This window comes from Chionomys nivalis, chromosome 7 (assembly GCF_950005125.1).
Source record: "Chionomys nivalis chromosome 7, mChiNiv1.1, whole genome shotgun sequence".
NCBI lineage: Eukaryota > Metazoa > Chordata > Mammalia > Rodentia > Cricetidae > Chionomys > Chionomys nivalis.
In genome coordinates this window covers 79589863-79614221 of record NC_080092.1, presented here as the reverse complement: position 1 = coordinate 79614221, position 24359 = coordinate 79589863, and the positions used below count along the sequence as shown (strand labels likewise).

At 42.0% G+C, this 24359-nt stretch overlaps 3 protein-coding genes across 5 annotated transcripts; all 3 read left to right on the top strand.

The window, feature by feature from the left end:
* The first annotated feature begins 2587 nt into the window (after positions 1-2587).
* On the top strand, positions 2588-2938 carry LOC130878399 (keratin-associated protein 4-8-like). The gene has a single exon (XM_057776342.1). The coding sequence runs from the start codon at positions 2588-2590 to the stop codon at positions 2936-2938; it is 351 nt and encodes a 116-aa protein (XP_057632325.1).
* A 7120-nt stretch (positions 2939-10058) lies between these two features.
* Positions 10059-10523, top strand: LOC130878398 (keratin-associated protein 4-9-like). The gene has a single exon (XM_057776341.1). It carries the CDS (start codon positions 10059-10061, stop codon positions 10521-10523), a length of 465 nt encoding a protein of 154 aa, XP_057632324.1.
* A 6364-nt stretch (positions 10524-16887) lies between these two features.
* Positions 16888-23111, top strand: LOC130878392 (keratin-associated protein 4-12-like). 3 transcript variants are annotated; one of them, XM_057776332.1, is made up of 4 exons: positions 16888-17341; positions 21024-21032; positions 22687-22792; positions 22982-23111. In XM_057776332.1, the coding sequence occupies exons 1-4, from the start codon at positions 16888-16890 to the stop codon at positions 23109-23111; spliced, it is 699 nt and encodes a 232-aa protein (XP_057632315.1). The 3 variants fall into 3 exon arrangements, with proteins under 3 accessions (XP_057632315.1, XP_057632316.1, XP_057632317.1); XM_057776333.1 differs by lacking the exon at positions 21024-21032 and having other exon boundaries at positions 16888-17167; positions 22687-22839; positions 22945-23111; XM_057776334.1 differs by lacking the exons at positions 21024-21032; positions 22687-22792; positions 22982-23111 and having other exon boundaries at positions 16888-17349.
* The last annotated feature ends 1248 nt before the right edge of the window (positions 23112-24359 follow it).

Genomic DNA, 24359 nt, shown 5'->3' with positions numbered 1-24359 from the left:
AGGCCCCTCAGCAGGGTGTGAAAGCAGACCATGTTCCAGGATGTTCCATTATTAGCTCCATAAATTTTGAGGTTCTTTTCTCATATTCTTTCTTTCTTCCTTCCTTCCTTCCTTCCTTCCTTCCTTCCTTCCTTTCTTTCTTTCTTTCTTTCTTTCGTTCTTTCTTTCTTTCATTCCACTCTAAACATATAGCTCTCATTTGGACTTCAACGTGTAACTCTTAACCCAAAATTTCTGGAAATGTGTGAGCTCTATGGCAATTTCCTCATGAAAATTAAAACTGTTCATCAGCAGATGCTCACAATTCCAGTGCCTCCAGAGAGAGAGAGAGAGAGATGCCTTCATAGCTTCGAACACCCATGCTACTGAGATCTCTGAATTCTCTTCGTTATTTTATTGTCTCATAATGAACTCACTTCACTTTCTTGGTCTTTCTTAGGGTGATCTAGGATGAACATTTCTTGGACATTCAGTTTTCTTACCACTAAAAAAAATGATGGCCAGGCAGTGGTGGTGCACCCCTTTAATCCCAGCACTCGGGAGGGAAAGGCAGGAAGATCTCTGTGAGTTCAAAGCCAGCCTGGTCTCCTTTTCTTGAAAAAAAAATCATTCTTATCTTGTGTGGTGATATTTTGTTTATGATCTAACAAATAAAGCTTGCTGAAAGACCAGAGAAGTAGAGCAGCCAGTCACTAGTTCTTATCTCTACTGACTCCTCAGACCAAAGGGGCGATCCTGTCCCTACGAATCCTCAGAATGAGCTTCTGTCTCCTCTGCCTTGTATTTCTTTCTCTGCTTAACCATATCCCTTACTGTCTCCACCTTTGTAGTGCTGGAATTAAAGGCATGTGACTCCCAGGTACTGGGATTAAAAGTGTGAGCCACCACTGTCTGGCTCTATTTCCCTTTGAGACTGGATCAATTTAGTGTTGCCAGGGTGGCCTTGAACTCACAGAGATCCATCTGCCTCTGCTTCCCAAGCACTGGAATTAAAGGTATGTGCCACCACTACCTGGCCTCTATAGCTAACTAATGTCTAGCTCTACACTCTGATCTTCAGGCAAGCTTTATTTGTTAGAACACAAACAATCACCACAATCTTGGAGAACCCTTTAGAGCATGTGCAAAAGTACTTTGTTTATATCAATACAAGGATTTATAGGTGTTAGTGAATAAAAATATATTGAAACATTTTAAGTTTAAAGTTTATGTCCATTATACAATTGGTGATATCATATTTGCAAACAACAAATGAAACTGAGTCCATTTTATTTTATATTTTTAAAAACTTAACCTTTAGTTAAAATAGAATTGCATCATTTCCCCCTTCTGTTTCCTCCCTCACCTTCCACCCATGTCTCTGCCCTCCAAATCATTCCATATCTTTCCACTCTTTCTCAAATCAATGGCCTCTTTCTCTTTGATTACTATTGTCACATGTGTGTGTAGCAGTGCATAATTATATAAATGTAACCTGTTGAGTTCACTTATTGTTGCTATTGGCCACATCTGAATGTATACTGAATAAAATGGTAACTACCCTTAGCTCTCATTTCATTTGTTTGTCATTCTAAATATGTGCATTTGAGGTTACTATGGTTACTTCATGGGTACATCCTATTAGGAACTCTAAGTCACTGCATTAACTCTCACCCACTATTGAGAAGTTTCTCTTACCCAGTTGAAAGCAGCATTTCTCTGGAATCCTGGTGTCTGATGTAAACTCTATGGATGCAATTTTTGTGTAAGCACATGTAAAATTGGAAATAGGTCTTATATTCATCTTAATGTCTCTAAAAATTAAGCAGATGACAAAAACTAAAACATATGAAAATATTTTGGTAAGATGTCAGTAAAGTATAGCAATGAGATATCTTAACATTCCAGAAAAAGATGCATTTAAAACTATTAAATATGTTAGTCTAGCTCAGTCTGGGAGACCTCCAAAGACAGATCTCAATCCCAGATGACTCTTCAGGGCACAAAAACACTAAGTCATGCTTAACCCTTTGTCGGTGCAGAGGGGTTCTGAGACTGACCACATCCTGGAAATTCCTAGGAGTTTCACTGGCTCAACGGACACCTAGAATGTACACGTGGAGCATGAGCGTTCTGAATTCTCACATTTGATAGGGGGAACTTTTCTTCCTGTTTTCATTCCAGTGGTGCACCTAACAGAAGCCAGAATTTATCGACCGCGAATTCCAGCTCCATGAGTAGCCCCTCTGAGATCATGTTGGAATGATAACTGAAGTGCATACAACAACTCTGCCATGTCACATGACAAGCAGGGACTGAGGCCATGTAATAGGGCAACTGAGGGGAAAATGCAAGAGGTGATTCATGGTGGAAGACCAGGAAACATGAGAAAAGTCAAGTAATTATTTCCTACATGTTGGTGGGTTTTACTAGAAATCTGCAGCCTATTAATTTGCATTTGTATCATGTAAACAAAAACAAGGAAATAGTATTTTCATAATTACAGAAACGACTTAGCTGGGTATAAAAGGGGACCTGAAGCAAGGAGACTCCAAAACGTGGAACTCACTCTCTTGTAAACCCACCCAGAACCTCCATCTCTGACACCATGGTCAGCTCCTGTTGTGGCTCTGTCTGCTCTGAGGAGGGCTGTGGCCAAGGCTGCTGCCAGCCCAGCTGCTGCCGTCCCAGCTGCTGTGTGTCCAGCTGCTGCCGCCCCTGCTGCCAGCCCTGCTGCAGTCCCTGCTGCCAGCCCTGCTGCCGCCCTTGCTGCCGCCCCTGCTGCCAGCCCTGCTGCCGCCCCTGCTGCCAGCCCTGCTGCCGTCCCTGCTGCCGCCCCTGCTGCTGCCTGCGTCCAGTCTGCGGTCAGGTCTGCTGCCAGAGCACTTGCTACCGCCCCACCTGTGTCATCTCCACCTGCCCCCGCCCCATGTGCTGTGCCACCCCTTGCTGCTGCTGAGACCTTCCTTCCCTGAGCACACCCATTTTCACCACCTCCTTTGTTATGAAAAGCCATCTTTAGAGAGGCCATTCCTCTCTGTCCTAGACTCAGGATAGCTGCCTCTTTTGACTTCTACCTCGTCTCAGTCCAAAATATGAAATTGCTGATTAAGAAATTAATATAGAGGGAGGTGGGAGTGAATCCTGAAGGAGTTAGAGGGAGGAATGGAGGTATTAATGTGATCAAAATACATTGTGTGTACGAAATTCTCAAATAATTAATACAGAATATTATATTAAAAAATAATCAGAGTGCATGTCTTCTCTATCCAAAATGGAAATTCCTCCAGTCCCTGTAGAGTCAGATTATATCTTTACAGCTCAAAGTCTCACTAGAGACTAGTGCCATCTTGTTTTCCCCGTAACTGTGACAGCTCTGTGCCTTATTGCTGTTACTTCTAAATAAAACACCTTTAATTGGAATAGAAATGCAGTTTTTCCGTGTCTTTTGCTTTATAACAATTGTCTTCAGTTAATGGAAATTTTAGTCGAAGTCCAACTACACCGAACTTTCCTGTCCCGGTTCTCATGACTTCAGAAAATTCCCAACACGGTGAGTCTAAAACTAGAAAAAAGGAAATCATAGCGATCAGTCAGCTGCAGGAAGGTCATGAGCGCATCAAGCTGCCACGTCAAAAGACACTGCTGGCTTTTGCACTCTTTTTCGTGATCTTTCCTGAGCAGAGTGCGTAAGTGTGTAGGTATACATGTGCACGCATGTGCGTGTCTGTGTGTATATGTATACACACATGTATGTGTGATAAAATGTCCAGTTGAGGACTGAGTTCTCACCAGTCCCTTCTCCTCTGTTTTAATGGTTGTGAGTCTGCATTCACTGCCCACGTCCCCTGAAAAAAGAGGCTTTGTTGATGACGGCTGGGAGATGCCGACTGTCTTCAGAGACCTAATTGCTGATGAGTTGCCCATGTTACAAGAAATAACCTTCTATCCATGCTCATGAGCCAGGCCTGCTTACACCCAGTAGGTCACTCCCACAGACAAAGGCATGAAAAAAGGGAGGGGGCCAGTCAGGAGGAAGTTCTGGGTCTGAGGAGGGGATGAAACTGGGGGACAGGAAATGAGAAAGACTAAAATCCACTACATACAGGAATGAAAATGTCAAAGAATGAAAAGTAAACAAAGTAGGTCTGGAGAGATGGCTAAGCAGGTAAGAACTCTGGCTGTTCTTCCAGAGGACCCAGGTTCAGTTCCCAGCACCTACATGGTAGCTCACACCTGTCTGTAACTCCAATGCCAGAGGATCCAACACCCTCACACAGATACATGTAGAGCAAACACCAAATGAACACAAAAAAATAAATTATATATAAAAAAGAAAATAAAAAGATGAAAGAATAAGGGATTCTGTACCAAGTATTCAAGCAACAACCAGCTTTTCACAGCAATCCATAAAAATGCTTTCAAGTTCATCATCTCTTAGAACATCTGCATGGACTTTAAGACAAGTGAAGTGCCAAGAACACATGGAAGGAAATCTTTTAAAAAGGCCAAGGTATGACTATCTTGGGTTTATCGTTTTTTCATATGAAACTGAGTATTGTCCTTTCAAGGTCTGCAAAGAATTGTGTTGGAATTCTGGTGGGGATTACTTGAACCTGTAGATTGCTTTTTGTAAGATGACCATTTTTACCATTAATCCTACCGATCCATGAGCATGGGAGATTTTTTTCATCTTCTGATACCTTCTTTAATTTCTTTCTTCAAAGACTTGAAGTTTTGTCATAAAAATCTTTCACTTGCTTAGTTAGGGTTACCCCAAGATATTTTATATTTTTGTAGCTATTGTGAAGGGTGATGTTTCCCTGATTCTTATCTCAGTCTGTTTGTCATTTTTATATTAGAGAGTTACCAATTTTTTTAGTTAATCTTATATCTAGTCTTATTGATAAAAATTCTTATCAACTGTAGGAGTTCCCTGGTAGAATTTTTGGGCTTGCTCATGTGTACTATTATATTATCTGCAAATATGATTCTTTGACTTCTTCCTTTACAACTTCTATGCCCTTTGTCTCCTTCAATTGTCTTTATTTCTCTAGCTAGAATTTTAAGTGCTATATTAAACAGATACATAGAAAGTGGACAACCTTGTCATATTCCTGATTTTAATAGAATTGCTTTGAGTTTCTTTCTATTTAATTTGATGTTGGCTATACATTTACTGTATTATGTTTAGGTTTTCTCTTATATACTCAGTTTCTCCAAGATATTTATCATGAATGTAGTGTTGGATTTTATAAAGGATTTTTTAGGCATCTAATGAATGATCATGTGATTTTTTTTCTTTCAGTTCATTTATATAATGGATTATATTGACTGTTTTTCATATGTTAAACTATTTCTTGGATTCAGTTTGCAAATATTTTGTTGAGTACTTTTTAAATCTATGTTCATAAGGGAAACTTGTCTATAATTATCTTTGTTGAATCTTTGTGTGGTTGGGCGTTAGGATGACTGTGGCCTCTTAAAATGACTTTAGCAATGTTTGTTCTGTTTCTATTTTGTAGAATAATTTGAGGGAGTATTGGCATTAACTCTTCTTTTTCTGTGCTAAAGCTTTCTGTCTGGCCCTGGATGTTTTTGTTGTGGCGGGAAGGGGGGACTTTTAATGACTGTTTCTATTTTCATAAGAGTTAAGGTCATTTAAGTTGTTTATCTGATTTGATTTAACTTTGTTATCTATTGAGAAAATTATCCATTCTTTTAGACTTTTCAATTTTGTGGAGTATAGGTTTTTTTTGTTTGTTTTGTTTTCAATCTCATCTCAGCTGCTTCTAGTTGTTGGTTCTGGGGATGTTCTTTTTTACTTTATTTATTTATTTATTTATTTATTTATTTATTTATTTATTGTTTTATTCATTCTACATTCCAACCACAGTTCTCCCATCCATCCCTCCTCCTGCTCCCCTTGCCTCTCTCCCAACCCACTCCCCAACCACTCCTCCTAAAGGGTAAGCCTTCTCATATAGAGTCAACAAAGCCTGGCACATTAAGTTGAGGCAGGACCAAACCCCTCCCTGCTGCATCAAGGCTGAGCAAGGTATCCCACCATAGGGAATGGGCTCCAGAAAGTTAGTTCATGCACCAAGGATAGATCCTGGTCCCACTGCCAGGGGACCCTCAGATAAACAAAGCTACACAACTGACTCCTATATGCAGAGGGGCCTAGTTTGGTTCCATGCAGGCTCCACAGCTGTTGATCTAGAGTTTATGTGTTCCCCTGAACTTGGTAAAGCTGTCCCTATAGATTTCTCCATCATGAACTTGACACACCCCCTCACCCTGCCTTGCTCATTTAATCCCTCTTTTCTTCAACTGAGTTCCCAGACCTTAGCCTGGTGCTAGACTGTAGAGCTCTGCATCTGGTCTCATCAGTTACTAGATAAAGGATTTATGATGATTACAGGAAAAGGCCAGTTCATCCACCCTCTCCACTATTGCTAAGAGATTTAGCTAGGATCATCTTTGTGGATTCCTGGAAGTTTCCCTAGCACCAGGCTTCTCCCTAACCTCACAATGGCTCCCTCTATCAAGATATCCCTTTCATTGCTTAGCCACTCCATTCATGCCCCCAGTTTGGCCATCCCATTCCCTCATGTTCTCATCCCTCATCCCCTCCCCTCTACTATCCTCCTTGCCCCCAGTTTACCCAGGAGATCTTGTCTAATTTTCTTTAGGTATCCTGAGTGAGGTAAGCCAGACCCAAAAAGAGGAACATGGGATGTACTCACTCATATTTGGTTTCTAGCCATAAATAAAGGACATTGAGACTACAATTTGTGATTCTAGAGAAGCTAAATAAGAAGGTGAACCCAAAGAAAAACATATAAGCATTCTCCTGAATATTAACCTTCATCAGGCGATGAAAGAAGACAGAGACAGAGACCAACATTGGAGCACTGGACTGAAGTCTCACGATCCAAAGGAGGAGCAGAAGGAGAGTGAGCACGAGCAAGGAACTCAGGACCGCGAGGGGTGCACCCACACACTGAGACAATGGGGATGTTCTATCAGGAACTCACCAAGGCCAGCTGGCCGGGGTCTGAAAAAGCATGGGACAAAACCAGTCTCGCTGAACATAACGGACAATGAGGACTACTGAGAACTGAAGAACAATGGCAATGGGTTCTTGATCCTATTGCACGTAATGGCTTTATGGGAGCCCAGGTAGTTTGGATGCTCACCTTAATAGACCTGGATGGAGGTGGGTGGTCCTTGGACCTCCCACAGGGCAGAGAAACCTGCTTGCTCTTTGGGCTGAGGAGGGAGGAAGACTTGATTGGGGGAGGGGGAGGGGGAGGGAATGGGAGGTGGTGGCGGGGAAGAGGTAGAAATCTTTAATAATTAAATAAATTAATTAATAAAAAAAGAAATTTAGAATTATGATCAAGTTCTAACTGGAGTATCCTATAAGGCTTGATCATCTCAGGCAGCAGTCTTGAATCTATTCTGGATGTTGAACTCTGATATCTGAGCCATCTGTTCCTACCAGAGATTTCTCAGGTGGTCTTCCTTGATCAAACCTGATTTTTCTTAATTCAGAATGAATCCATAGCTTTTCATTTCCTGTGGAAACAAAAGCAAAATCTCTTCTCCAAAGTAACATACCTTTTGACTTCAATTTTGAAGTCAAGGTATTTTCAAAATACCTGTCTTGAATTAATTCAACAGCATTTATAAGCAAATATCTTTGAGCAGCTATTGCTCCTTCCTCAGCATTCAAATAATTCAAAGAGGGCATAATAACATACAGTATCCAGATTCCCTGTGTGTTTTCCATCTTTATGCAGCTTTATTTTAAACTCTATTTCTTTTATTTTTAATTTTTGGCTTTTTGAGACAGGGTTTCTGTGTATCCTTGTCCTGGAACTCACTCTGTAGACCAGGCTGTCCTTGAACTCACAGACATCTGTTTCCCCAATGCTGGGATTAAAGGTGTGTGCTACCACACTGCGAACTCATAGAGATCTTTCTGTCTCTGCCTCCCAGGCATTTGGATTAAAGGTGTATGTTACCACACCTTGAAGTCACAGAGGCCAGTCTACCACTGTCTCTCAAGTGTTGGGATTAAAGATGTGTACCACCACACCCAACTACTCTCTTTCTTTCCTTTTTTTTATTTTAAGGACTTTAATCTCTTTTTTTCAAGCCTGCATATATTTTTAACACACTGTAGACCATTTAGAGGTTTTCTTAGTTTTTAAATCTCTCTTTACTGTATATATCTCTTTTTCTGACCGCACAAATCTTTAATTTGCTAAGCAATATGGAGCGGATTAAAGCTGTGGCTTTGATGGCTAGATCCAGCCCATTTCTTAGCTTTCTGAGATTCCGGCCTCATGGCAGAGGTACTGGGACATATTTATATAATCACAATACAGATATAAAATTAAATTATGTATTATACAATACTATTATGTATTACCTAATGTGCATTCCATATTCAAATGTTGCCAGTACTGTCCTAAAAATAAATTTCTGTTCATAGCTAATCATTACACTTAGATGCTGCACCCCTTTTATTTTCTCAAATCTGAAACATTTCCTCAGCCTGTCACTGTATTAGAAGAGTCTGTCAGTGCTAAAGATGGCAGGCCGGTCATTATGTGCAGAATGCTTCAGCCTTTGTCTTCTGTTTCCTTACAGCTAAGGTCCCATTATGCCTTTAACAGAAATAATAAACGAGGTGTCTTTTCAAACTGTGGCTACATTTACCACATATGTGCATATACACACATGTGTGCATTCATGTGTGTGCAGATACAAATATATGCTCCTGTTTGTAGAGACCAGAAGATGACCTTAGAGATCATGCCTCAGGCACTGTCTATCACTTTGATTTTGAGACACGACCACTCACTGATCTGACTGGGCAGCAAGCCCTAGTGTTCCGTTTGTCTCTGCTTCCATGGTGCTGAGGTGAAAACATGCCACTATGCTTGGCATACCTTCTGGGGGTTGAACTCAGGTCCTTATGCTAGCTGAGCAAGCACTGAGCCATTTTCACAGCCCTAAAACCAATTCTGATTCCCAGGTTAACAGTTCTTTCATTGTAACTTAGTACTCTTCCATTTTGAAATTGATAAATAATTGGAAGGGAAATATTTTGAAATATACAAATATCACATTCCTAGTCAAACTTTTATCCAATCATTTTAGGATTCATTGAGATTTCCCTGACCAAGTTTTATTATGACGAATATAGAGACTCCCTTACTCCTTTCCCATTTAACCAATCACCTTCCACTGTTGTGAAGCGCTTCTTTCCCACCATCTTCTATTTCTCTACTTAGTCTTGGTATGGATTGATTATTCTTATTTTTACATGATGTGTTGAAATCCACTGCTGCCATTATTTGCTCTGGTGTTTAAGTTGTCCCATACTATGTCAGTGAGAGTGCCTTCGAGGTGGCACCAAAGGCCTTTTCATACTTAAAACAGTGAGTCATTGGTGACAGTTTGAAACTTGGTAAAGGAAGTATCATTTCTACTGCGTAGCCCGAGGTAGTCCAGATGGCCCACCATCTAATGTGCATCCGTGACTCACAGACAAGATTCTCTTCCTCATAGCTCACAGTGAGCTACCTCACAAGGATAATCTCCCCCCACCCACCATTTCCCTACTCTCATTATGCTTCCCTTTGACATCAAAAGAGATGTGAGCATCATGAGACACATTGGCTGAAGTAGCATGATCAGTGATACACAAACCACAAGCATAAACAGTGACTGAACCCATCGGGTGGACCCATCCAAGAAGCAGGGTGGACAAACAAGGAAACAGAGAAGGCAATTCTACAACAAAAACCAGAGTGGGTAATCTTAAAGCACAAAGAAAAGGAAATCTTATTTTTCTTTATCATCAAGTATTTGAAAAGGAAAACCAATTATCAGACTTAATGACGCCTATTTCTTCAGGGAAAAGAAAAACAACTTGGAAATACTCCAGGCTATAGTCACAGCACCTTTAGCAGAATATAAAGGGGACACAAACCAGGGGGATTTTCAGATTCACTACACCACTCACTCCCTTACTAATCAGAACCTCCACCTCTGACACCATGGTCAGCTCATGTTGTGGCTCTGTCTGCTCTGAGGAGGGCTGTGGCCAAGGCTGCTGCCAGCCCAGTTGCTGCCGTCCCAGCTGCTGTAGGCCCAGCTGCTGTAGGCCCACCTGCTGCAGGCCCACCTGCTGTGTGTCCAGCTGCTGTCAGCCAAGCTGCTGCCGTCCCAGCTGCTGTGTGTCCAGCTGCTGCCAGTCTGTGTGCTGCCAGCCTACCTGCTGTCACCCCAGCTGCTGCAGACCCTCCTGCTGCCAGCCCAGCTGCTGCAGACCCAGCTGCTGCCAGCCCTCCTGTGGTGGTTCCAGCTGCTGCAGTCCTTGCTGCCAGCCCTGCTGCCGCCCCTGCTGCTGCCTGCGTCCAGTCTGTGGTCAGGTCTGCTGCCAGAGCACTTGCTACCGCCCCACCTGTGTCATCTCCACCTGCCCCCGCCCCATGTGCTGTGCCACCCCTTGCTGCTGCTGAGACCCTTGCCATGAATCCATCTCCCTCTCTCTAGATTTAGATCTTTTGTGTATGTGGGTTGATTCTGTGAAACTCATTTTCATGAGTCCAGTGAGGAGCCAGACAGTGGATGGTGTCTGGAATCTGGATTTCTTCTGTAAACAAATTTTACTCAGCCAGCAAACAACTTAAAAAAACATGTTTCCTCACACCTTCTCTACAGGACTTTGTAGCTGGAATAATCTGATATATTTCTATACCAAATTAAACTTCCCATTTCTCTTCAATAAAAACTCAATGTGACTGGTACTCTTTTAAGATGGTGCCTCCTCTTCTTTTTTATTCTTTTTTTTATTGTTTATTTTATCTTTTGGTTTTTCAAGACAGGATTTCTCTGTGTAGCTTTGTAGCCTATCCTAGAACTTGTTCTGTAGACCAGACTGGCCTCGAACTCAAAGAGATTCCACCTGTTTCTGCCTCCCAAGTGCTGGGATTAAAGTGCTGGTTGTGAAATCACCACCCAGCCTAAGTGTCTACCCTTCTTAAACAAGTGAGTTTGGGGGTTGGAAGGCAGTTCTGTCAATAAAGCACTTGCACAAGTGTGAGGCCCTGAATTCAATAATAAAAGCCAGGTGTGGTGGCACATGCTCACAAATTCAGTGCTGGGGCAGCAAAGCTAGTGAGTCCTTTGGGCTGCTGGGCTAACAATGCTAGCCTAATTGGTGAACTCTAGGTCCCAGGGAGAGACTCTATTTCAAAAACTATGATGGACAGACCCTGCTGAATGACATCAGAGGTTGGCATCTGGCCTACTCAAATACACACACACATCACCACCACCACACCACAGACATATCACACACACACGAATAGACACACACACGAGAGGTGTATTTCACCTACAGAATACACAAACATATACCATATACACTCATACCACACACACATACATACCACACATACACGCACACCACACCACACACACACACCACACCACACCACACACACACCAGACATACACACACACACACACACACACACACACACACAGAGCAAGTATATTTCACCTACAGAGCACAGAAGAAAATGTTCTTGCTTTTCAGCCTCCATTAGCCACTGGCTGACTTTTCTCCATGCGTCTTACTGTTTCATGGACAAACTACTTATCACTGCAAGTCAACTTTGGGGAAAGAGAAAAGCTGTGAAAAGGAGCAATGCTTGCAGGACTTTAGGAATGTCAGAGCACGAACAGCACAATGCGTGCCTCACACTTCACACCAGATAGCTTGCACCTTTGGGATCCAGAGGCTGCAAGCCCGTACTGCTTCTGCCTCCATGTCGAGCAGGGCTTCGTAGAAGAACAAAGCATATTAACACCTATGTATAAAGATGCCATCAGCTGCAGGCTGCATGTCCACATCAGAAGAGCCCAGCTCCTGGCAATTGTTTCCATCATTTTGACATGTGGGCCCGCTGAAAAAGCGAGTCTGCTGCCAGATTCCTCTCAGATTCCTCTCAGATTTCTCTCTCACACTCATTCAAGGAGCATCTGCTAAATGCTTCCAACCCAGCCTCCCTTGTGAGTGCCAAGGCAACAATGAGAACCAACACACACAAGACTGCACTCAAGAGTCTACACATGATGGGGCTTCTCAACAAAGTATCTGATGTGTTCCCTCTCAAATGTTTTTCCAGGGGATGGAGAGACAATGGCTCAATGGTTAAGAGCATTGGCTACTCTTCCAAGGGACCTGTGTTGGAATTCCAGCACCAACATGTGGGATTTACAATTGACCATAACTCCAGTTGCAAGGAATCCAGCACCTTCCTCTGGTCTCCATGAGCACCAGGTACTCACGTGTTACACAGATGAAAGTACTGACAACACACCATATATGATAAATAAAAATAAATAATAATAAAACAAATAAAAAATAAAACCTTTGTCCTCTTCAGTTTGCACATAGTATTTTTTTTAAAGATTTATTTATTTATTATGTATACAACATTCTGCTTCCATGTATACCCACACACCAGAAGAGGGCACCAGATCTCATTATAGATGGTTGTGAGCCATCATGTGGTTGCTGGGAACTGAACTCACAACCTCTGGAAGAGTAGTCAGTGCTCTTAACCATTGAGCCATCTCTCCAGCCCCTGCACATAGTATTTTTGCTTGTAATTTTAGTCATAAGGATAAAATTGAGTTTTAGAATTCCACTTTAGGTAAAAAATGGAAACTATCCCCTCAAAAGGATATTTTTATTAATGACATATCCTATCTTTTTGTTCTAGAGAGCACCTGAAAACTTATAGTTTGAAGAGGAAGCCAGAAACGCAGGCTCATGGATGAGGGATAAAATGGAACTAAGCCCCCAGCTATTTGTTTAGGATAAAAATTAAATGAGCTGAATAACCCAAAGGCATTGTAGAGACAATTATTATTGTGCTGATGGTGACCTAAATATGTAAGTATACAGCAAAACCTCAACTCAGAAACTCTAGGACAGTGGATGGTGGTGGTAGTGACCTCTTTGGGGGGTTAGATGACTTCTTACAGAGGTCGCCTAAGACCATCGGAAAACACAAATATTTACATTATGATTCATAAGAGTAGAAAAATTACAGTTATGAAGTAGTAATGAAATAATTTTATGCTTGGGGTCAGTACAAGGTGAGGACCTGCTGTTGAAGGTTGCAGCATTAGGAAGGTTGAGGTGCTCTAGGAGGTGCAAGAATCAGAGCAAAAGTCAATAAACTGTGAGACTAAAGAGTGAACACACAGGAAAACTGAATTTGAAGTACTTAATAGTCAAGGCAAAGCTTATACTTGGCAGTGATCTCTAAACCAAAATAAAGTAAAATACCCCCTCCCTGAAAGTTTTCTTTCAGATGAGAGAAAACAAAACAAAAATAAAACAAAGCAAAACAAAACCTGAAATATCTCAAATATTTCTCAGTAAAAGACTAGCCCGATGAGCTGTATTATGCCCACAAATTTGAGTATTGGATAGCATAAATTCAATGAGAAATATCTGGTGCCATTACTATAGAATAAACAGTAATTTGCCATTGCTGTGGTACATTAAGTGAGCCAAAGCAAACTGTAACCAACTGTGCACATTACAAGAACATTTATTAAATAAGACCTGTAGTCAATGTGAACTTGTATTAAAATAACAAGGTGAAGACGGCCTTCAAGTTAAAAAATAATAAGCATTTAAGTTGGTTGATGTTCTAATTAGTCTGAGGTAAGCATTATCCAATATGCACACGAGTCAAGAAACTGCACTGTATCTCACAAATATGTACACACAACATGTGTCAATCAAAAGTAACTTCTCTTCACAGAGGAGAGAGATAATGCATGCAGTGAAGAAAGACAAAAGCAAGACTTCCTTGGACATGTCTCATTTTGTAAAAGTTATTTTGGAACTCAAAAATAATTTACATGATTATAAAAAAATTAAAATTTTAAAGTAATTTTTAGGAGTGTGAGAAGCAAGCGTGGAATGTGTAGTCAATTCCAAGTATATTCATTTTTTTCATGATTAGATACTTGGAAAAGGCAACTTGAGGAAGAAGGGCTTGCTTTGCTTACACTCGAGGGGATGTGATCCATTATGAAGGGACAGACCTGCAGGGAGGGTGTGGAGAGCTGGTCACATTGAATCTGCAGTCAGGAAGCAGAGAAAGATGATTGTGGGCTCTCTGCTTCCTTTACTCCTTTATTCTGTACAGGAACACAGCCTAAGGAGTGTGTCATTAACGTTCAGGGTGGGTCTTCCTCGCTTCGGTTAAGTTTTCTGGAAAGACTCTCTTTGACACATCCGGATGTGAGTTTCCATGGAGATGCTAAAGCCCATCAAGTTGGCCATGAAGATCATCCATCACCAAACATGGTAATGATACGGTAATATGTAGTTTCAAAATCTCACTTTTGGAGTTTATAGTCTGAGAGGAGACAACTGAACACATTCAGATTATAGTCATTCGGGCTTGAGTGGGGATCCTACCCACTCAAAACTAAAAGGTAAAAGAAGCAGATGAAATTTCCATAAACTAATAAAATAATGCCAAAGAAAATACTCAAAAGGAGGATGTCGGGGCTGCCCATTGACTTGAAGTTATAGAACTTTCTGGAAAGAAGCAGAAGAAGGTACATTCTCTTTTTTGATTTTTATTGAGCTCTACATTTTCTCTGCTCCCCTCCCTGTCTCTCCCCTCCCCTTCAACCCTCCTCCAATGCTCCCATGCTCCAAATTTACTCAGGAGATCTTGTCTTTTTCTACTTCCCATGTAGATTAGATCTATGTAAGTCTCTCTTGGTGTCCTCATTGTTGTCTAAGTTCTCTGGGATTGTGGTTTGTAGGTTGGTTTTCTTTGCTTTACATTTAAAAAACACCTATGAGTGAGTACATGTGATAATTGTCTTTCTATGTCTGGGTTACCTCACTCAAAATAATGTTTTCTAGCTCCATCCATTTTCCTGCAAAATTTAAGGGGTCATTTTTTTCTGCTGTGTAGTACTCCATTGTGTAAATATACCACATTTTCCTTATCTATTCTTCGGTTGAGGGGCATTTAAGGTTGTTTCCAGGTTCTGGCTATGACAAACAAAGCTTCTATGAACATAGTTGAGCACATGTCTTTGTGGTATGATTGAGCATCCTTTGGATAAATACCCAAAAGTTAGTATTACTACATCTTGAGGAAGGTTGTTTCCTAATTTTTTGAGAAATCACCACACTGACATCCAAAGGGGCTGTACCAGCTTGCATTCCCACCAGCAATGCAAAAGTGTTCCCTTTTCCCCACAACCTCTCCAACATAAGTTGTCATCAGTGATTTTGGTCTTGGGCATTCTTACAGGTATAAGGTGGAATCTCTGAGTTGTTTTTATTTGCATTTCTCTGATGACTAAGGATGTTGAACATTTTCTTAAGTGTCTTTCAGCCATTTTAGATTCCTCTGTTGAGAGTTCTCTGTTTAGGTCTGTACTCCATTTTTTTATTGGATTGTTTGTTCTTTTGGTGTCCAATTTCTTGAGTTCTTTGTGTATTTTGGAGATCAGACCTCTGTCTGATGTGGGGTTAGTGAAGATCTTTTCCCATTCTATAGGCTGTCATTTTGTCTTGTTGACTGTTTCCTTTGTTTTACAGAAGCTTTTCAGTTTCAGGAGGTCCCATTCATTAATTGTTTCTCTCAGTGTCTGTGCTGCTGGGGTTGTATTAGGAAGTGGTCTCCTGTGCCAATGTATTCAAGTGTATTTCCCACTTTCTTTCTCATTCTAAGGAGAAAAAACAGGACAATAAAAGGTGTGGAAGTTAATATTTCTGCCTTGGGGACTACCAAAGTCTCTAACAACTTGAACTCATTTCTGTAGGAGCTGTAGTGACTATGTGCCTTGTGAGTTCTTTGAAAAGTAAACTCACTAGAATAATCACAAAGCATGATTAGGAGATCTGGAGCATGGCCAACACTAACAACAACGATTTCTGTGATCTTGATTTTTATTGAAAACGTATATGAGATGTTTAATTCTTGATTTGAATCCTGGTCTTCAAAACTTTCAATTTGTTTCATAATTTCCCTTTTAACATAGCATACTTTAGAGTTTATAGGACAAACAGCAAAGCCTTCTATGCCCTCATTATCCAAGCAGTATCTCAAACCCATAATTATTGAAAGAGTGTCAGGGAAGGTTGCTTCACATGGGACTTTTTTTTTTTTTATAGAAATCAGAATCCACTGTGTATGCTGACTTATCAGACGATGAATCAAACCCACTCACATTTCATATGCCATATGTAGAGAGGATTCCTAGTGGATAAGTTTGACTCCTTAAATGGATCTTTGTCATTGAAAACACTCATACAGAGCTAACCATTCAAGTACAAGCTTTACAATGAGATATGAACACAGTCACTAAAGTTTTCCCTGGCTCTCTCTTTATCAGTGCTCTACCAGGCAATATCTTATATATATACACATAAAGAGAGGGAACATCTTGTGAGCCATTCCAGAAATATTATCAAGCAGGCACAGAGTGACGTATGTATCATGTGATAGCCCAGTTTAGAAGGTGCATAGGCAGAAACAGAAGCACAAATGCCATCTCACATGCCCCAGTTCCATGAATCACAACAATGCAGAAAAAGAAACTGATGCCTTTTCTACATGCTGGAATATTTAACCTTACAAATATAATTATGCCTTAATAACACTAATTAACGCCCTAATAAGAATAAACAAGGAAAAGGGTTTTGCTCATGGTGACACCAGTTGCTGAGCAAAGTATAAAAGGGCACATCAACCAGGAGACCTTCAGATTCTCAAAACTCACTTTCTCAGAAACTCACCCAGAACCTCCACCTCTGACACCATGGTCAGCTCCTGTTGTGGCTCTGTCTGCTCTGAGGAGGGCTGTGGCCAAGGCTGCTGTCAGCCCAGCTGCTGCCGTCCCAGCTGCTGTGTGTCCACCTGCTGCCGTCCCAGCTGCTGTGTGTCCAGCTGCTGCAGGCCCAGCTGCTGTGTGTCCAGCTGCTGCAGACCCAGCTGCTGCCAGTCTGTGTGCTGCCAGCCCACCTGCTGTCGCCCCAGCTGCTGCAGACCCTCCTGCTGCCAGCCCAGCTGCTGCAGACCCAGCTGCTGCCAGCCCTCCTGTGGTGGTTCCAGCTGCTGCAGTCCTTGCTGCCAGCCCTGCTGCCGCCCCTGCTGCCGCCCCTGCTGCTGCCTGCGTCCAGTCTGTGGTCAGGTCTGCTGCCAGAGCACTTGCTACCGCCCCACCTGTGTCATCTCCACCTGCCCCCGCCCCATGTGCTGTGCCACCCCTTGCTGCTGCTAAGCCTCCATCCATGGATCCAGCTTGTATTTCACCTCTGTCCCCATCGCCGGCTACCAGGATGCACAGAATGGGTTCAATATTGTTTTGTTGAATCATATCTCTGTGTTTTTATTGGACCCAACAACAGCTATTCTAACTTCAACCCAAATCCCTCATGTGGCCCTCTCGTCCCCCATCTATGTGTGGACTTGCTTGTACCTCACAAGTTGTTGAACTGACCTGACCAATCCTTCCTATTAGATTTCTCTTAATTCCTAGGTTCAGGTCACAAAGTTCAAAGATTCACAGGTTGATCTCAGTATTTCTATGTTGTTAATCTTTATAGTCTCTTAATTGTTCAATGAAGATACACTTTGGTCATCCTTACTCCTCTGGTTTTCCTGTACTGGATCACTGGGTCACAATAAACCACTACTATCCCATATACAAAATCCAGTGTGATTTTATAAGTCTCTAAGATTTCTTCTTAATCTTGAAGAACTTGTGTTTTGGCCATACCTGTAGGGTGAATGAAAAAGCTTTATTGGTGTAAAAAAAAATTAAACTACATTTGCCTTTTTTCATCAACAGTCTCCTTTGTTTTTAGACAATATTGAAAAGTCACGGATAAAAATTAGAAATTTATTTTAGAAAGACCCATATTCTATGGGTCTGCATCTTCTGATAATATACATATGCAAATATCTCATAGTAACTGTAAAGCTAGTACAGTTGGTGTCTCTAGCTGAGGGCCATTAATTTTCTAAAAAGAGAAAAATTAAAGCCGAAAGTGCTGAGCGTGAAGTCAGAGGATGACATGAGAGATGAGGGGCTATGTTAGTCTGGAAGCTCTCATTTGCAAACAGAGGAAGACAAAGCTGAAGATGAATCTATGACTTAAAGAAACCAAGCCCCAGGATGCTTCTTCTATCAGTCTAGACGGTTCTGCCACACCAAGACAGATTCCCTAACAATGTGATGTGGAATGGTAGCATCAGGGTCGTGCAACTAAAGACCCGAGGTCCCCGAATGTCCCTGAGCCCTCTGGAGCAGAAATAGATTTTGTTGTTGTTGTTGTTGTTGCTATTGTAGAAAGACAAGGTATATTTTCATTTAAAGATAATGGGATGGCTAGTCTTGAAAGAGAACACAAGATCCTTTCCTTCTCCTCCCGACCTCTCCTCTTTGCCACACATCAATAGCCCAGTCTCCTGCTCTACCTGACAGCCAATATCTACAAATCTGTGTTTCCTTTCTGTTTGGCTTTTTAATTGTCTCAGACAAGAATTAAGCCCACTCCTGCTACTCTATCTTGTTTTTTGGTGGGGATCTTTTATTCTTATGTCTTCACTTCCTCTTGCTCTACTTCCTCATTTGAAATTTTAAGCAAATGTGTGTGACAAATTTTTAAAATTTCACTTTATGCATGTAGGTGTTTTGTCTGTATGTATGTTCATGCACCACATGTGTGCCTGGTGCCAATGGAGATCGTCAGACCCACTGGAATTGGAGTTGCCAATAGTTGTGAGCCACCACGTGGTGGAACAAACCCAGGGCCTCTGGAAGAGCAGCCAGTGCTCTTAACATCTGAGGCAGCTCTCCAGGCTACGTGTATTTGCATCACGGGCTGTTTAGACATACAATGTAGTGCGTGTTTGCTATACTTACTTTTCTGATGCTTAACAATATACTGTTTCATAGTAACCCTCAGAGAGGCACCCTCTTCACTTTCGGGGCTGCATAGTGCTGCGTTTTAGAAAGTGGCTGTCATTTGGTCCCCTGCATCCTATAGAAGGATGCCCAGGCTATGGCTAGTTCTGTTTTGTTACTTTATTTCCCCTTATGAGTAGAACTGGTATAAATAATCTTATAAAAAGTATTTTCACATATTTCTTCCAGATTATATATGGGGATACGTTATAGATTTGGAATAGCTTGCCCAAGAAAAATGATGCTATTTATTGGCAAATCACAAGAAAATTATGAGCACACTTATTTCCATATTGTCAAGTTTTGAGCTTTTGACAAACTAATGGGTGAAATGTATCATCTCTATTTTATTTCTTTTATTCTGCAGGAAAGATCATATAACTGTGCCCCCACCTCCAAATATTTTCAAGGCCTTGATGTTTTCATGCTTTTCTTCTCATTGTCCTGCAGCTTTGTATGAAACATCTTTGTTCCCCTTAAACAGCTGATCCCTTTTCTAATCTCTTTCATTTTTACCTTTAAATAATCAATCCTATTGAATTGAAGGTAATTCTTCCACCTCAAATATCAACAAAGTTATTATTATTATTATTATTATTATTATATTAATGTTGTTACCTTCTCATTTTCTCTATCTTTTAACATTTTTTCATACAAAATATTTCGATAATGTTTTCCCATCACCTTGCTTCCCCAGATCTTCCTCACCTCCTTCCCCAGCAAGCTTTGTGTTCTCTCTTTCTTAAAAAAAAAAAAAAAAAAAAAGAGAGTAAAAACAAACAGTAAGATCAAACATAACAAAACAAATAAAACAAAATATCAGAAACATAATTATAAATGTGCACCTTTCATCTCTCCTGTGCCTTTTTAAGACATTTCAATCTGTCCTGGAAAGTGGAAATGGAGCGCGATTATCCACCACTTATCATAAACGTCTAATGTCTGAAGTTATGTCATTCTTGAATTAATTTATTCTTTATTTAATATTTTTACATTTTCATTAATTAAATCTATTCTTTGACAATTTTATACGTTGGTACAATACATTCTGATTATTCTCACCCCCACCCTTTTTTTTATCTCTTTCACACTCCATCAGTTCCCCTCCTTCATGTTAGGGTTCGACAGAAGCCCCCAAAGACCAACAGCCACGTGAGCAACAAGAGCGTTTTATTAATTCCAACGTTGGGGTGGCACTTGGCGACCCCAAAGAAGGTCACAAGCTCCTTTTAAAAAGTTAGGGGAAAAAAAGAGGAACATTGGATGTACTCACTCATGTTTGGTTTCTAGCCATAAATAAAGGACATTGAGTCTATAATTCGTGATTCTAGAGAAGCTAAATAAGAAGGTGAACCCAAAGAAAAACATATAAGCATCCCCCTGAATATTAACCTTCATCAGGCGATGAAAGAAGACAGAGACAGAGACCAACATTGGAGCACTGGACTGAAGTCTCACGATCCAAAGGAGGAGCAGAAGGAGAGTGAGCACGAGCAAGGAACTCAGGACTGCGAGGGGTGCACCCACACACTGAGGCAATGGGGATGTTCTATCGGGAACTCACCAAGGCCAGCTGGCCGGGGACTGAAAAAGCATGGGACAAAACCGGTCTCGCTGAACATAATGGACAATGAGGACTACTGAGAACTGAAGAACAATGGCAATGGGTTCTTGATCCTATTGCACGTAATGGCTTTGTGGGAGCCCAGGTAGTTTGGATGCTCACCTTAATAGACCTGGATGGAGGTGGGTGGTCCTTGGACCTCCCACAGGGCAGAGAAACCTGCTTGCTCTTTGGGCTGAGGAGGAAGGAAGACTTGATTGGGGGAGGGGGAGGGAATGGGAGGTGGTGGTGGGGAAGAGGCAGAAATCTTTAATAATTAAATAAATTAATTAAAAAAAAAGTTAGGGGAATTCCAGGGAAGAGGGATTAATCTGGGCTGATTGGCGGAGGAAAGATTAGTATGGGTGCTGATTGGTGGGAGGCCCTAGTAGTTAGAAACCTTCCAGCAGCAGGGTAGGAAAAGCTGTTTTTAAGGCTGGGGGGGGGGGGGGGGCACTTGCTGAGCCAGCAAGGGCCTTTGGGAGCCTCCTGAGCCAGCAGAAAGGGTCCTGGGGTGCCCGTTGAGCCAGCAGAAGGCTGTGGTTTTTCTGAGAATTGTCTATTTAGCTCTGTCCCGTTTTAGTAAACTAAGGCTTAGATTTCTGTCAGGCTACTAGGAGAGCCTTGTCTGCTTCCCCGTTAGTGCCCCTCCCTCCAACGCTGTCACTACAAAGACTGCTCTCTCATTTATGTTTTTTCGTTGTGCGGTCCACTAAGCTAAACTGAACCCATCGTTTGGTGCTTACTGGAGCCTGGTCTACTCACCAGTAAGTAAAGGAAAGAAAAGCAAGGATTATTACAGCCCTGCCCTAAAGCGAGACTGATTGCTGACAGGGCCAGTCTTGTGCAGGATCAGAGCGGGTAAGAACAGATGCTGAGTCGGTACTGGCAGTGACTGTTCCTTGCCTAGAGGGTGGCAGACCACAGCCTTCCTTCCTATCTTCTGATCGTACATTCGTCTACTGCGCTCTTTGGCGACATTCCCTGAGCCTTGGAGGATGTGGTATGAGAATTTAGAGCTGAGCCTTCAGCTGTCACTTATTCTCGGCAGTTTGGGCCCCGGTACATCTCTGTCTTTGCAGCTACTGGCTGCAAAGAGAAGTTTCTCTGCTTAAGGCTGAAAGTAGCATTTGTCTAGAGTTGCGACAGCCTAGAAAACAGTTTGCCTTTATCTCAATTTACATAAACAACAGTAGTAGTTTCCTTTTTTATTTATTCTTTGGGAGTTTCATACTTGCAGACAATGTATTAATATGATTGCCTCACACATACTCACTGGGTTTGTTGACTTATCAAAGAGTTGAACAAAATGTGCCCTTAAAACACCCAAGTCTGAAAAACCTTAGTAATTTAACAATTTTGGGACCCATCATGTCAACATGCTTTTGCTATTCAAAAATAATTGTCATTGCAATGCCATTTCACCTTGGGAGATTAAATAAGAAGAAATTGATATGACCGTCACTAAATTTGCTCACACCTGCCCAACTAGGTAGGGAATAAACACTCTGTGCTGTTTGCAAGCTATCTCCTTCACAGGCCTGAAATACCAATATTCCATCCTGGTTTTCCACCAGTATCCTATAAGACCTGCTTCAAATCCATTGCTGCCAGAGGTATAGTCACCATAATGTATGTTCTGAACATGCTCCTCCAAGGATAAAGCTAGACATAAAGAATTACCTCTAAACCCAAGGAGACAAAGTCAAGGACTGTGTCTAACTCAGGGGATGTATCAAAGGAAGAAAAAGGGAAGCTGATTTTCTTAGCTTTGTCAAATTAGCATAGAATACAACAGGAAAAGGAAGCAGCCTTTCTATTTATAGATAAACACAACTAATTGACTAAAACTCTTATCTTCTGTAGTGTAAACAAGAGCCCTGTGATTAGTAGCCCTCAGCAGGGTATAAAAGCAAGAGACAGCAAGGAGAGAGACCAGACTAGAACTCTCACCACCTTGTAAACACACCCAGAACCTCCACTTCCCAACACCATGGTCAGTTCCTGTTGTGGCTCTGTCTGCTCTGAGGAGGGCTGTGGCCAAGGCTGCTGCCAGCCCACCTGCTGCCAGCCCAGCTGCTGCAGACCCAGCTGCTGCAGACCCAGCTGCTGCCAACCCTCCTGTGGTGGTTCTAGCTGCTGCCAGCCATGCTGCAGTCCCTGCTGCAGCCCCTGCTGCCAGCCCTGCTGCCGCCCCTGCTGCCAGCCATGCTGCAGTCCCTGCTGCCAGCCATGCTGCAGTCCCTGCTGCAGCCCCTGCTGCCGCCCTTGCTGCCAGCCATGCTGCAGTCCCTGCTGCAGTCCCTGCTGCAGCCCCTGCTGCCAGCCCTGCTGCCGTCCCTGCTGCCGCCCCTGCTGCTGCCTGCGTCCAGTCTGCGGTCAGGTCTGCTGCCAGAGCACTTGCTACCGCCCCACCTGTGTCATCTCCACCTGCCCCCGCCCCATGTGCTGTGCCACCCCTTGCTGCTAAATCTTCTCTCTGAAAGCACCATTTATCTCCGCATTCTCTACAGATGAAGTCCTTTCTTCTAGGAACTACCTAGTGTCCGAGGTACTTGGTTTTCTGAGTCCCAGAAGTCAGTCTTATTTGCAGCTGTTTTGTGTGTGCATTCTGACTTCTATCCAAAGTTCTTCCTCTTAGGATGAATTTATCAAAAATTTCCCAATGACTTAACAGGTCTCTCCCAACATGTCTCCCCTTGTCTTTTTTATCTATCCATCGGGCTGGAGGAATTTAAATTATCCTTGGCACTTGCAGGAGCACACATTTTAACTCTTCTGCCACTAAAACCCAATAAAGTGTCATTTACAGTCTTTGCAAAAATTGTCATACTTTGCTATTTCTCCGTAACAAAAATAAACATCCACCCCATGGGTACTGAAAATTGAATGTGATTTTTGCATATTTATTAAAAAGTTTGTAAATAAAACAGGGGGCATGAGAAATGGTTCAGCAGATAAAGGCACCTAATTAACAAACCTGACGATCAGGGTTCCAAATCTGGCACTCACATTGTGGAGGGGAGAACTGACTCCCACATGTTGTTCTCTGACTGCATGCATGCTATGGCAACTGCAAATGTATGGGGGGAGGGAGGGAGGGAGGGAGGGGGGGAGGGAGGGAGGGAGGGAGGGAGGGAGGGAGGGAGGGAGGGAGGGAGAGAATATTTTAAAACACAAAAACGAGAAAAAAAACTTTATATATGCCTCCAGGGTTAATGTAATTTTTCCTTCATTTAGTTAGTTTATTTCTGAGATTGTATTTTAATCACAACATTTCCCATTCCAGACCCTTCCAGACACCCCTCCCTACTCTCCTTCAAACCTGCTACCTCTTTTTTCATCAGTTGTTACTGTATATATATACATATACATATACATATACATATACATATATATATATATATATATTCCTAGATCTAACCTGTTGAGTCCACTACAGAAAACCATAACCAATCAATATGCAGAGTTGGGGAGCCCAGTCCTGATATACAGATAGATCTATAAAACACTCCCTCACCTAAGGCTCAGGGAACATTGCGGAAGAAAGGGTGGAAAGTGCCAGAGGGTCCGGGAGTTGGCTGTGAGAGCATGTCTCCCGGAAACATCAGAGTCTACACCCGTAAGTCTTGCCATCACGACTGCCTAAGTGTGATTTGTATTTTCACTATCCTTAAAAGTAAACAGGGCATGGTAGTCAAACCTCCAACAGAAATGG

Excerpts from the sequence above, each read along its gene's own strand:
- LOC130878399 (XM_057776342.1), top strand. The coding sequence starts at position 2,588 with ATGGTCAGCTCCTGTTGTGGCTCTGTCTGCTCTGAGGAGGGCTGTGGC.
- LOC130878398 (XM_057776341.1), top strand. The coding sequence starts at position 10,059 with ATGGTCAGCTCATGTTGTGGCTCTGTCTGCTCTGAGGAGGGCTGTGGC.
- LOC130878392 (XM_057776332.1), top strand. The coding sequence starts at position 16,888 with ATGGTCAGCTCCTGTTGTGGCTCTGTCTGCTCTGAGGAGGGCTGTGGC. Across the intron at positions 22,793-22,981 it reads TCTAGCTGCTGCCAGCCATG|CTGCTGCCGCCCCTGCTGCT; the intron begins CTGCAGTCCCTG and ends CTGCTGCCGTCC.